General features: G+C 43.8%; 2 protein-coding genes across 2 annotated transcripts in view; one reads left to right on the top strand and one right to left on the bottom strand.

Moving 5' to 3' along the window:
• Positions 1-15,000, top strand: part of tgds (TDP-glucose 4,6-dehydratase) — a 273,449-nt gene that overhangs the window by 209,047 nt on the left and 49,402 nt on the right. The window lies entirely within an intron of this gene.
• ptgfrnb (prostaglandin F2 receptor inhibitor b) overlaps positions 1-15,000 on the bottom strand; it is a gene marked incomplete at both ends in the record, with an annotated part of 142,864 nt that overhangs the window by 87,081 nt on the left and 40,783 nt on the right. The window contains 2 exons of the mRNA XM_080720154.1: positions 622-833; positions 1,886-2,090. Of these exons, the coding sequence (XP_080576280.1) occupies positions 622-833; positions 1,886-2,090 (417 nt within the window). The remainder of the gene's footprint in view (positions 1-621; positions 834-1,885; positions 2,091-15,000) is intronic.

Raw genomic sequence — 15,000 nt, 5'->3', positions numbered from 1 at the left:
AAACAGATACAGACAGACAGACAGACAGACAGACAGACAGACAGACAGACAGACAAACGCATATGTGTCATTTTCATATTTAGCTACACTAGTACTTGCCCGTGGTTGTGTTGTGTACCGAGGTGAAAGTATCGGTATATTTTAGCGAGAATCCAATTCCATCCTTGGCATCAAAAGTGTTTTTTGGAGAAAATGGACTGTAAAGATGAGAAAGACCGTTGGTTTCTATGGGATGGGATCACTATTGTGTAGCACGTGGATGCGCGATGATGATGAATCGGCGACTTCACCCGTGCCAGGGTTTTTCACCGGACCAAAGTTAACCAGCGCCACGTTTACTGTATATACAGTATATTTCGCGCAACATCGTGGGATCGGCACTGTAGATACCTTTTAATATTTCGGGAGTCATCGCGGGATCGGCACTAATTGAGTTAAGTATTGACCCTTCAAGTGGTTACATATCTGAAAACACAAACTGACATGAATCCAAAAGTCCCTGCTTCATCTCTCTCTCAACTAAGGGGTCCTTGACCCGAAAAACGTTGAAAAGACCCCTGCAATAAAGGCATACAAAAGAAAGCAAAGTAAACAGTGTCACATCCACTATATATAGTTTACCTATGGGTGTGACGGAGACGGAGCCCATGTCTTTCCTCTTCTCCACGATGCTCTTCCACTGCCCGCCGCCCTCGTGCGTCCACTCCCGGCCCGTGCACGCGTACGTGCCCTCGTCGGCCGTCGACGCCCCGGACAGCACCAGGGCGAACGTGCCGCTGCCGCTGGGCCCGGGCACCAGGCGCAGCGCCCCGCTGGCGTAGCGCCGCGCGTACCTGGTGGTGTGGGTTTGGACGAGAAAATTCAGATTTAGGTTTCAGTCGTTAAAGGTAGGGTAAGTGATTGCGACCGTCAGGTCGCAGTTACTATCAAACCCTCGACCAGCTGTCAGTCAGTCTGTCAGTCTGTCACACGTCACACTTTTGCCCTGCTTATAGATCTACAACCGTTGCCCCGATCCATGCCAAATTTTGCACACACACTCCTTGCCTGCCAAACCACAACCTCCGCCCATCAATTCTCACATCACTCTCTTCTAGCGCCACCATGAGGCCGATTCTTGCAAAACACATTTTTGGACATTGCTCCTACAAATTTTGACCTCAAATCACGCAAATCCGTACACACTTGGTCTACACTCATGTCTTCAACATGGATCTGTCCCATTTAGCGCCACCATCAGGACGATTTTTTTCAAACACATTTTTGGACACTTCTAATACAGATTTTGCCCTAAAATCACGCAAATCGCTACACAGTATGTCTACACTCATCTCATCACCATGGATCTGTCCCATATAGCGCCATCAGGCCAATTTTTTCAAACACATTTTTGGACACTACTCCTACACATTTTGCTCTCAAATCACGCTGCGACCTGACAGTCGCTTATCTCCCGATTAGGGAGTCTTACTGGTTTCCATTAAGTTTCAGTTTCAGTTTTCATGTAGGTGACAGGCTGGGGCCTTCCTCCAATCATGATCAAGTGGGGGGCCCGCCCCCACTCGACCATGATTGGAGGAAGGCCCCTGCACTCTATCCCGATTGGAGGAAGACTTGTCCCCCCCGCCAAAACTGAAACTGCTTTTTTCTTGATTTTGTCTGCAAAAATGTATTTTGCCGGTGCCTTGATGGCGCCACGATGGATCTCTTCTCCACCAGCACTTCCCTAACATTTTAGTCTAGTTTTTATTTGTAGACGAAATTGTCAATATTTGTTAGTCTTAGTTTTAGTCATCGTAGCTTAGTTTTTGTCTGTGAAAAAAGGTAGCCGACGGACATTTTGTCGTCAACAGTTTTAGTCGACATTTGAGTCAACGCTGTGTACCTGTGTCCGGTGACCACGCCCCCCTGGGGCCCGAAGGTGATGATGTCATCCTGGGGGGCGGAGCCTTTCTTCAGGGACCAGGTGACGGACAGGTAGGTGGGATGGGCCAGCTGCCGAGTGACGTTGCACGTCAGCGTGATGTCACTTCCCTCCGGGACCACGGGGGGCGGGGCCGACGGCGACACGGACAGGGTGTCTGGGATGACTGGAGGGGAGGGGGGGAGGAGAGAGAGAGAGAGAGAGAGAGAGAGAGAGAGAGAGAGAGAGTGTTAGGGCGCAGAGTTAAACACACACATGTTCATGTACACCAGGGTACCCCAATAGGCGGCCCGCGGGCCATTTGCGGGCCGTGGTATAAGAGCAGCAACAACACTAGTATATCGTTGTTGTTGGGTGGAAACCTTGTATCTCCAAATGTGTACGTTCTTTCGCAAAGTAAAGCCCTGCTTCATCATACAAGGCCGTCGCAAAAAAGTAGTGAAAACAGAAGATCTACAAGCACACAACACCTCGCGGTGTGAGGCGTTGTGTGCATGTAGATCGGCTGTTTTCACTAGTTTAAATCATTTTTAAAATGATAAATGCAAAACGAACGGTTTTGAAAATACAAGATTTTCACCCGACAACGACGATATCTGAACTGTCGCTGGAGTAGTGGGAACGCCACAGTCTCCCCCTGCAACGTTGTGGCCCTCGGCTTGTCACCCTAGACATAATTCCGCCCTTGGGGAAAACTAATTGGGGAACCCTGATGTACACAAACACCGACCTGGGGCGTTGAGAGCTTGTAGATCTGCTATTTTTACAATATTTATCTGTGGAGTCAACCTAAATGCAATTGGCTCAACTCCTACAATTCCATGATTATTAAGTATATCTTTTTTTTTTTTTTTTTTTTTTGGGGGGGGGGGGGGGGGGGGGGGGGGTCCCCAGTTCAAATAGGATTATTCATGGTATCCCCAGTTCGGTGCCTTGCTCATGGACACTTTGTTTGGACAATTTGACACGTGGCCAGCAGTCGAATCCGATAACTTTGTGACTCTCAAGGCACAATTAAGTCATTACTGTAAAATATCATTTGTACAATCATCCCCGATATGAACCGTGTCATTTTTATGAACCAATAAAAGGGCAGCCAATTGTTCCCCGTAAGCGAGATCTAGGTCGTCCAAACCTCTCTCTCTCTCTCTCTCTGAGCTAGAATAACCTTCTCTCTTGTGAGGACCAGCAAACACACAGACACAGCTAATATCAATCTGCTTGACATATACTCTGTCTGCTTTACATACCTACTAACATGGACAATGGTTTAATTGCGACCGTCAGGTCACAATTACTATCAAAACCTCCACCGTCTGTCAGTCTGTCAGTCACGTCACACTTTTCCCCATCTCACATCTCCACCACCGTTGCCCCGATCCATGCCCCTCATTTCTCACATGGCCCTCTTCTAGCGCCACCATGAGGCCGATTCTTGCAAGACACATTTTTGGACACTGCTCCGACAGATTTGGCCCTAAAATCACGCAAAGCGGTACACAGTATCTCTACAGTCATGTCATCAACATGGATCTGTTCCATTTCCCATATTCCCTCCTGATTGGCTACCATTGCCTTCTAAAGTTTGTGTATGCGACCTGACGGTCGCTTATCTCCTGATTTAGGGAGTCTTACTGGTAATACTCTGTCTGATTTCCATATACCACTACTAACATGGACAAGGGTTTATATTTTTACTATCACCACCTAGAATTGTATCTCGACTCCCATTTGCCTCATCGATTGCTGATTTATTTAGAATTCCACAACACTGCACAAGGGTTTAATAATACTCAAACTGGTTTCCATATACCAGTTTTGTATTGTAGATCTGCCATGTTCGGTTGGTGCTGGTTGTGGTGGGCCAGTCTGGGCCAAAATGTCAGGGCCGAATTTATGTCCCAGTCCGGCCCTGCTCCACAAGTGGTTTCCATATAGCACTGTCTGGAAGGGTTTTAATACCGACTGGTTTCTATATGCACAAGGGTCGGGGCTCCAAAGGCTTATATTTGGCCAGCAACTATTGACACAGGAAAATTACCCTCACAATATGTCTGGTTCTGAAACCTGGCTATACTTGAGGATACATGTACATACATATAGACACACACACACACACACGCACGCACGCACGCACGCACGCACGCACGCACGCACGCACGCACGCACGCACGCACGCACGCACGCATGTGCGTCTGTCCACTTCAATAGTAGATGATGGTCATGACAATGACTGTATACTGTATACCAGTAGTCTATTAATCCATAAAGGATGCATCACTGATGTCACTGGAACAACATCTACTACCACTGAATGTCAGAGAGAGAGAGAGAGAGAGAGAGAGAGAGAGAGAGAGAGACAGAGTCACCACTGCCTGCCACTTAGACAAATGAAATGTCACCTCATTTTGATGGAGAGGAGAGGAGAGGAGAGGAGAGGAGAGGAGAGGAGAGGAGAGGAGAGGAGAGGAGAGGAGAGAGCAGAGCACCCATGCAGTCCTCAGTGTGTATTTTAAGGTGGTGCCATAGTGTGGTACTTTTTTCTGTTTTGCATGTGTGTTAGTTAATAGACCCCTAGGTGTCTGCAAATATGTCTTCCCTGTGTATTTTTGGTTACTTCCTGAAAGCGCAAAGCCGCGCAAAGCCGAGCAGGTGGTTGTGGCCACATAAAAACACAAAAAAAGTATAATAATCTTCCTATTGTAATTATAATAACCTGATGATTATGTTGTAGGGGGGAAACAATCAAGGCACAATGTCTATAAAGCCCCTGTTCCAATGACATATGGCCCAACACCACACCACTCCACACCGCCCACTCGTGCCAGGTTTTCCACTACAAGGACCTGGGTAGAGTGGTGTGAAAGTGGTACTAAACGTGGTACTAAAAAGTATCCAATCCAGAGTAGGCCTGAGCTAATTAGTAATACTAATTGCCTGTGCAGAGTTGGTCTAACTTTGTTGGCGATGTCTAAAGCAGTGGTTCTCAACCTGTGGGTCGAGACCCCTTGGGGGGTCCCCAAATTATTTTGGGGGGGTCCCCAGATGATTAACTTAATGTGCAACATTGTTTATAACAACATTGTTTTAATATTAATACTTTATAGAGTATTATAATCACAGTTAAAAGGGTCAATTTGTTTCTTACCGACAGGGGTACTTTTGTGTAATGGAAAATATAAATATTTTGATGTGGTGTGGTGTGGTGTGGTGCTAAAGCTGCAGTCGAGAAGTAGTCCAGTAATTTTAGGCCAGAATTAGGCTAAACCCAGGACAAATTGCAATAGTAGCAAACTCAACTGATTTTGTATCCTCAATATGTCCTTAGTTAGAGAAAAAAAAGTCCCAAGGAATCCCATCACGGGAAAGTTTTGAAAACGACCTACCTACCTTCACTTACTATACACTAAACTATAAAGGAAAAAATGACTCCCAAAAAATCTGCTTTAAGTGGGATGTGAGGGGTCAAACTTTTTTTTTTAAATTATTCTGAATCCATTACAAGCATTTGTTTTGCACGAAAAACATTCCTTAGGCAAGAAATGGCCCCTCAAAACAATGGTTTAGTGATGAGTCATCAATTTTAACAGTCTTTTGGGGTCCGTTGTTAGCCCAAGGAATGTTTTTCATGCAAAACAAATGCTTGCAATGGATTCAGAATAATTAAAAAACCCTAGTTTGACCCCTCACATCCCACTTAAAGCAGATTTTTTGGGAGTCATATTTTCCTTTATAGTGTAGTGTATAGTAAGTGAAGGTAGGTCGTTTTCAAAACTTTCCCGTGATGGGATTCCTTGGGACTTTTTTTCCCTCACTAAGGACATAATGAGGATACAGAATCAGTTGAGTTTGCTACTATTGCAATTTGTCCTAGGTTTTTTCATATAATGACTGCACTAAAGGGGCTTAATTGTGAGACCCTTCCAGGTCCACCTGAACACCCTCACAGGGTCACATAAACACTGAGGAGTTCAGGGTGTGCGTGCAGTAACTCAGGACTCTGTGGACGCCTGCCAAGTCTCACCAACCTGTTAGACCAGTGTGTGTGTGTGTGTGTGCGTGTGTGTGTGTGTGTGTGTGTGTGTGTGTGTGTGTGTGTGTGTGTGTGTGTGTGTGTGTGTGTGTGTGTGAAACAGTGAGAGTGGAGCAGAGATGGCAGGCCGTCAATCACGCGACAGATCATATCAACTTGCAGCCCAGATCACAACACCTGCCTTGTGGTTCGCCCGCTGAGTGACGCACACGTGTGTTTGTTTGTGTACTTTAAATTACGATACTCGTTGAGTTAAACTACGATACCAGTGAGAGCCGAATGTCCAGACTAGTATAGTAGAAACTGTGAGGAAAATCTTCCTGGCGCTCAAAAGACAAACTAGTATTCTTTTTTTTTTTTGGTTTATTAAAGGAGCTATAGTCAACTTTTTCTTGAAAAACGGATGCTAAAATAAAAATAATGTTTCGAAAATATTTTATAAAAAAATAAGCTTCATATATGTGTTTCTATTCAAAAATGACCACAAAAAGCATAACATAATGATAAAATAATCATTTGGGCCGTTGTCAGACCGACGCTTTGTTTACATTCTAGTCTATAGACTAGGATGTAAACAAAGTGTCGGCCCTACAATGAAAAAGTTGACTATAGCTCCTTTAAAACCCATTTAGGCCTAGCATTATTGAATGCTTTAACCAGTGATAAATAGCAGATATACAAGCTCAAAGCGTGGCACTGAATGTGTGTAAATATTTGAATAGTGAGAGTTTGTATATCTGCTATTTTTCAATAGTTAAAGCATACAATAATGATACACAATAATCTGTACCTGTTCTAAATGGGTTAAAGGCACAAGGTGCGGGGTGAAAAGGCACCTGCGAATTGACATTATATGTCACATCAAACTAGTAATCTGGCGATGCCTCGTTGACAGAAGTTGATGTTTTATGTGTGGTGAAAAGTAGCGAAATGAAAGATATTCATGAAACGGCAGTCTATTAATACCTGTGCGTGCGTGCGTGCGTGCGTGCGGCGTGTGCGGCGTGTGTGGCATGCGTGCGCGTATCATGTGACATTCAGGTGTGCAGAGACAGTGAAAGGCATAAAGGGGGCGTGTCTGAGGGTGAGAGAATAAAGCAACAGAGAGAGAGAGAGAACATGTGTGGTATTATAATTGCTGTGTGTGTGTGTGTGTGTGCGCGTGCGTGCGTGCGTGCGTGCGTGCGTGCGTGCGTGGAGTGTTTTCGTGTCAAGGTCATTTCCTTTTGAAGAGAAGACAAATGAAAAACAAACACAATAACACGTAATGTTCCGCATGTGTGTGCATGCGTGCCTGGTTGTGTGTGTATGTGTGTGTGCATGCGTGCCTGGTTGTGTGTGTATGTGTGTGTGCATGCGTGCCTGGTTGTGTGTGTGTGTGTGTGTATGTGCATGCGTGCCTGGTTGTGTGCGTGTGTGTGTGTGTGCATGCGTGCCTGGTTGTGTGTGTGTGTGTGTGCGTGTGCCTATGAGTCAACCCCCAAAGGAGTGGCCTCACAAAGCCTTGCCGGCATGGAAAGGTGTGGCACGCATACCCACCACACACGCACACGCACACACACACACACACACACACACACACACACACACACACACACACACACACACACACAGTCTCTCGTTGGTATATACTGTATATAAAGTATACATTGTTATAGTAGAGTATATAGCAGTAGAATATGATTGATCGAAACATCGACTGACAGAAAGACACAGTCAGACAGACAGACAGACTTGTCCTTTGTGCAGGTAGCCATGAGGATTTACAACCAGACACGCCTTGGTCGCCCTGCAAGGTCAACTGTAACTACGAGTAACAACCAACACCATTAAAATATAGATATATAGATTTTATATTATGACGAGAATAGCTTCCATTAAAGCGTAGCAAATGAGACACCGACCGAGTAGAAAGAAAATGGTGCTATTTTATCATGAACATCAGTGAGAACCAATTGTTTGAAGATAGGTTGAAGTCGTCCTTTAAATCAGGGTTCCCACACATCTTTACCAATTAAATTCCCAAACTTTTCCAGAATATTTAACCCGATTTCCAGGACTATATAACAATAATTCAGCTCAATAACAAGTCGCTTACTCCTACAGTATGTGCAATGCCCAAAGACAGGTAGTGTATGCCGGTGGTTCTCAACCTTTTCAGGCCGTGACCCCCGAAATAATATTTGAACGGCACCCTGACTAGCACTAAGAGTTGAGGAATTTTGTATAACACGGTTCTATTGTGAAAATAGCAGATCTACGTGCTCACAACACCTCGCGTTGCGAGGCGTTGTGAGCATGTAGATCTGCTAATTTCACAATTTCTGCCTCTAATATTTGACAATTTGGCCAATGTTGAATTTGTCATTTCAGATGTATTAACAAAATCAATAACCAAAGACAATGCATAACCATTTTTTCCAGGACCTTCCAGGACCCTTTATCAATTCCCAAACGTTTCCAGTACTGGAAAAATATTTGTCTAATTTCAAAATATTTCCAGGAATTTCATGACCGTGGGAACCCTGTTTAAATGCTCTCTGGGTGTCTAAAATAAATACACCAAAGCCAAACCATCCTGTAAGCCCGATTCTTTTATTTCATACACGTGTCACCAAGCAATTCAACAGCTGTCACTTGTTGGGAGAAAAAGGTTTGCCTGTGGGGTTGGCTTCTGCTTACCAACACACCGGAGTGACAAGAGGAATCATGTTCTCGAGTTACTCTGGGTTTTGGCACCAGAAGACGACGAGGGATCACAATGGAGTTGGATGTCTGTGGTGACAACGAGACGTTACAGGGATCAGCGATTGAGTCATTAAAGTCATTAAGACTCGCATGTTTTGTTGAGAACAATCTCGTATCCCAGGGCTTCACGCACACGTTTTAATTTCATCTCGACTTCCAAAAGAAACATTCAGTGTCTTCCCCGACACCCAAACGTACAACCATAATATAAAACCAGTAAGACGCCTAAGGGGGAAAAGCAGAGGTCACGGCATGTGTCTTGGCCATCTGTCTTGGCCATATAGTCCATGGGAAATAAGAGATGTCGGTATCGGAAAGGTGGCAAAGGTTACCATGCATTTTTGAAAAGCTCTATATCTGTAGATTATATTTTGGTATGATAAACCTTTCTGAGACACAGCTAAATTGGTGTTATCAGCCGCTAGAGTTGGTGCCCCATTAACTTTGCTATACAGGGGAAAAAAGCTAAAGAATAACCTGCTTTAAGTAGCATATGAGGGGTCAAACTAGGGGGTTTTCATGATTCTGAATCCATTGCAAGCATTTTGTTTTTTGCACGAAAAACATTCCTTGGGCTAAAACAGCCCCCACAAAAGTGAGAAAGTGATGACTCATCACTAAACCATATGGGGCAAGGAATGTTTTTCATGCAAAACAGATGCTTGCAATGGATTCAGAATCATGAAAAAATCCTAGTTTGACCCCTCATATGCTACTTAAAGCAGATTAATTTTTTGCTCTTTTTTTCCCTGTATAGCAAAGTTAATGGGACACCAACTCTAGCGGCTGATAACACCAATTTAGCTGTGTCTCAGAAAGGTTTATCATACCAAAATATAATCTACAGATATAGAGCTTTTCAAAAATTCTGATACCAACATCTCGTATGGCCCATGGACTACTAATGGATTCTGTTAGTGTGGTTCTCCTAACAGAGCATCATCTGGGATACAATCCCTTTTATGCCCATGTATGGAGATCCCTGCTCTGAGTATCTGACATCACTGTGATGTCACCTGTGATGTCACAGTGATGTGTCAGGGGAACCACAGTGTCAGACGTTACCCGTCCGGTACAAGCTCACAACGGGTCTCAGCCAGAATGATGCATTGTGAGCGTGTAGATATGTGTGCGTGTGTGTATTGTCCTCTCTATCTCCGTCTCAAGGTTAATCAGTGATGTGAACACTAACATGCAGTGTACTGTATGTCACTACCATTATAGTACGTAGTGATGTGAACACTAACATGCAGTGTACTGTATGTCACTACCATTATAGTACGTAGTGATGTGAACACTAACATGCAGTGTACTGTATGTCACTACCATTATAGTACGTAGTGATGTTAACACTAACATGCAGTGTACTGTATGTCACTACCATTATAGTACGTAGTGATGTTAACACTAACATGCAGTGTACTGTATGTCACTACCATTATAGTACGTAGTGATGTGAACACTAACATGCAGTGTACTGTATGTCACTACCATTATAGTACGTAGTGATGTGAACACTAACATGCAGTGTACTGTATGTCACTACCATTATAGTACGTAGTGATGTTAACACTAACATGCAGTGTACTGTATGTCACTACCATTATAGTACGTAGTGATGTGAACACTAACATGCAGTGTACTGTATGTCACTACCATTATAGTACGTAGTGATGTGAACACTAACATGCAGTGTACTGTATGTCACTACCATTATAGTACGTAGTGATGTGAACACTAACATGCAGTGTACTGTATGTCACTACCATTATAGTACGTAGTGATGTGAACACTAACATGCAGTGTACTGTATGTCACTACCATTATAGTACGTAGTGATGTGAACACTAACATGCAGTGTACTGTATGTCACTACCATTATAGTACGTAGTGATGTGAACACTAACATGCAGTGTACTGTATGTCACTACCATTATAGTACGTAGTGATGTTAACACTAACATGCAGTCTACTGTATGTCACTACCATTATAGTACGTAGTGATGTGAACACTAACATGCAGTGTACTGTATGTCACTACCATTATAGTACGTAGTGATGTTAACACTAACATGCAGTCTACTGTATGTCACTACCATTATAGTACGTAGTGATGTGAACACTAACATGCAGTGTACTGTATGTCACTACCATTATAGTACGTAGTGATGTTAACACTAACATGCAGTGTACTGTATGTCACTACCATTATAGTACGTAGTGATGTGAACACTAACATGCAGTGTACTGTATGTCACTACCATTATAGTACGTAGTGATGTGAACACTAACATGCAGTGTACTGTATGTCACTACCATTATAGTACGTAGTGATGTGAACACTAACATGCAGTCTACTGTATGCCACTACCATTATAGTACGTAGTGATGTGAACACTAACATGCAGTGTACTGTATGTCACTACCATTATAGTACGTAGTGATGTGAACACTAACATGCAGTGTACTGTATGTCACTACCATTATAGTACGTAGTGATGTGAACACTAACATGCAGTGTACTGTATGTCACTACCATTATAGTACGTAGTGATGTGAACACTAACATGCAGTGTACTGTATGTCACTACCATTATAGTACGTAGTGATGTGAACACTAACATGCAGTGTACTGTATGTCACTACCATTATAGTACGTAGCGCTCATTAGCAAAGGTGACACACCGGCACTGTGACCTCCTGCCTGGTGAGTGACTTTACGTTTTTACCGGTGATTGTGTTTGAAAGGGAAATGCTGGGGTCATTATAAAGGTAGGATGTGTCAGTATTTATTTATTCTCATGCTGCCTTCAATGCAAGAGGAGTGAGCAAGCCGCTTCTTATCACCTGACAGGGTGGGTCAGTTTCCCAAGTAGGACGCGTTTTCCCCAATTAGGACGCGCATCCCAAGTTGGCGCCCCGGCTGACCAGGGGGAGGCATTATAGAGACCTTGATTACTGCATGTTTTTTGTGAGGGTACCTACCCTAGGAGACACGGGGAGAACATGTAGACTCCACAAAGAAAGGCCCCTCTGCCAACCCCAAATACATTATGGTCACTGATGCTCGCTGAGGAGCGAACACGCCCCCAGTGCCCACAGCATCCCCCGGCGGGAATCGAACCCGGGACCTTCTAGCTGTGGGGCGACAGCGCTACCGACTGCGCCACCGTGACCCCCTGGGATATGGCAGTATGCGGTAGTTTTCATTTAGTAGTAGTAGTAGTAGTAGTAGTAGTAGTTTTATTTTGATCATTGGGGTAAGTTAATACAACACATTTTCCTTTTCTTTCATAGATAAAAATACATAAACAGACCAAAACATGTGTAAGCTGAACCCTAAGATTATTGTTATTATTAAATCAATAAGTAGCTTCATACTAGAAGAAAACATAACAACCAGTAAGACTCCCTAATCCATACACAAACTTTAGAAGGCAATCGTAGCCAATCAGGAGGGAATACGGGAAATGGGACGGATCCATGTTGATGACATGACTTTAGAGATACTGTGTACCGCTTTGCGTGATTTTAGGCCAAAATCTGTAGGAGCAGTGCAGCACACATCCGTCTGATGGTGGCGCTAGAAGAGGGCCATGTGAGAAATCAGGGTTGGAGGTTGTGATTTGCCATCCAAGAAGTGGGTGTGCAAAGTTTGACATCAATAGGGCCAACGGTGCCAGAGATAGAGTGGGGGCAAAAGTGTGACGTGATGGACTGACTGACAGACAGACAGACAGACAGACGGACAGACACAGCCGGTCGAGCTTTTCATAGTAACTTGCGACCGAACAAACTAATACAAAACAAGAAAATAAACAAACATTTAGTCTTCGTTTGTGAGAGAAAAGGCAGTCGACGGGACATTTTTCCGCCATAGTTTTAGGTCGACCCAAATGAACACTATGTTCTCTCCAGACTGTTACAGCTCCATGGTTGACCTCCACCGGCTGCTCTGAAGGAAGGTGGTTGTACTGCTGTGTCTGTGTGACGCTGTTAACCTACTTCCTACAGGCACAGACCTGACCACACGCTCTGTCTGGACGGATGAGATACACATACTGAGTAGAGAGAGATGCTTTGGCAATGTAAGACAAAGGGCATTCACGAATAGTCATTTTTAGTATATGAATTATTCAACCTCTAAGTATTCGAATAGTCGAATATTTGATTCAAATATTTTGTTCATCCAATAAAAACTCGCAATTCTCGGTCTAGTAGTGGCAGTTGCATTAGCTGGCTCTTCCTCCATCATGACATGCATGGAGAGTTTGGCCAAATTGTCAGATCTACATGCTCACAACACCTCGCAACCTGTGGCGTTGTGAGCATGTAGATCTACTATTTTCACAATAGAACCGTGTTATACACAATGTAATGCCTCAACTCTTAGTGCTCGTCAGGGTGGTCGGGGGGGGGGGGGGGGGGGGGTCCCCAGTTAAAATATGAATATTTTGGGGGTCACAGCCTGAAAAGGTGGACAACCACTGATTTACAGGGGTGCCCTGAGTCAAAGCAGTTTGAAAAACTCCTGAACTAAATTAACACTGGAAAGAGAGAGAGGGAGAGTTGAAGACACACAGACAGAATAAGTAGGTTCGGGAGTGGCTTATTGTCGGTATCAGTCGGTAACACGCAGGAGTCTGTCCCCGTTACAATGCGCTACTCATACGCCGAGTTGGTGGTGCCCAGAATCAAACCCATGACCTTGTGGGCCAAAGGCGAGAGCTCTACCGACTGAGCTACCCGGGCACAATAATCCCTAATAAAGTTTACAAATGGATGAACAAGCACTGAGGACTTCACAGCGTAGTAGTGAGGTCTGAGAAGCTCAAATAAAACAAGACGTGGTTAAAGCAGAAACACGCCCCACGCATTCCACTTCACAAGAGTATTATTAATGTAATTAATCATCCACGCTTCATAATATGATCACTATCTTAATGCGCTTCGCGTATCAAATTACTTTGCTTCAGAGTAATTGGAGCGATTAGCCTCATCTAATCTTGTTCCTTGTGTACAGGGACCAGCCTTATGTACAGTAGGGTTTTATTAAGCATCATGTGGTTGTGTCAGCGTGGCTGGAATGTGTCTTTGACCTCTGCGCTGATTAGACCAGTTTACAACAGGGGTCTTCAACAGGGGGTCCGGGACCCCTAGGGGGTCCTCAGAGTTACTACAGGGGGTAGTAAAACCAGGTTAAAACTGATTGCGGTCGGTAGTTCCGGCCAAATTGTAGTCCGTTTTGAATACAAATATGACGTAGCACGTCATCCGCTCCCGACCGGATCAAAAGCCAGAAATTGGAAGCGATCCCAGGCTAATCTATACTGCTAAGTACAGGAAGTAGATCACTTTTTCATTTTGAGATCTACCCTCAGAGAAATGTGAGTTTCATGTCATTTGAGGCAGTAAAATGTATATAACAGTATATATATACAGTATATATAAATGTATATAACAGGAACAAATATCATGGCTGATGATATAGCTAGTATGGCAGACTTCTTACACCATGGCTCCTATAGAGGCAAGCGGTCTAGAACAGTGCTTTTCAACCTTTACAGGCCGGGACCCCCAAAATAATCATATTTAAACTGGGGACCCCCCCCCCGCACCCGACGTGCATTTTGTTTAACACAGTTCTATTGTGAAAATGGCAGATCTACGCGAGGCCTTGTGAGCGTGTAGATCGGCCATTTTCGCAATTTCTGCCTCTGATATTTGACAATTTGGCAAATGTTTAATTTGTCATTTTAGTAGTATTAAAAAGTCCTTAAAGGTGATACACCATGAAAATTCACTTTTCCTATTTTAAAACCTTTTTTTGGGGTCCCACTAGCACCTTCTATCCTCACAAAGTCCCATTTCTGACCGTTGTGTCTTTCTCTGGTTTTGGGAAGGTGGAGGTTAAAAGCATCCCATGGGTTCTCAAAACAGGCTGTCCAGATTTGCTGCCGTTTGTGACGTCATAAACGGCCGTTTTTGAAGATTTTTTTTTCTTTTTCAAAAAGGTGGTACAGCAGCTGAAAATGCTCTGAGAGCCATTCAAAAATGAGAGGCCCTCTATTCAGGAGTGGTAATTTACCCTCAAACCTTTTGAAAAACGTTTTTGGGACATAAACAATATGACATAAATACTTTTTAAATGCATGGTGTATCACCTTTAAATTGTCACTTTAGAAATGTGCAGGTACCCTCTATACACTTAAACTTTATGTTGGTTTGTTTACTGTTGAGTTAGAAAACAAGTTAATCATCTGGGGACCCCCCCCCCCCCCCAAAAAACAATTAT

This window comes from Nannobrachium achirus (genome assembly GCF_963921795.1).
Source record: "Nannobrachium achirus genome assembly, chromosome: 24".
In the NCBI taxonomy this organism is placed as follows: Eukaryota; Metazoa; Chordata; class Actinopteri; order Myctophiformes; family Myctophidae; genus Nannobrachium; species Nannobrachium achirus.
The sequence above is the reverse complement of the archived record's forward strand: the minus strand, read 5'-3'. Positions and strand labels throughout refer to the sequence as shown.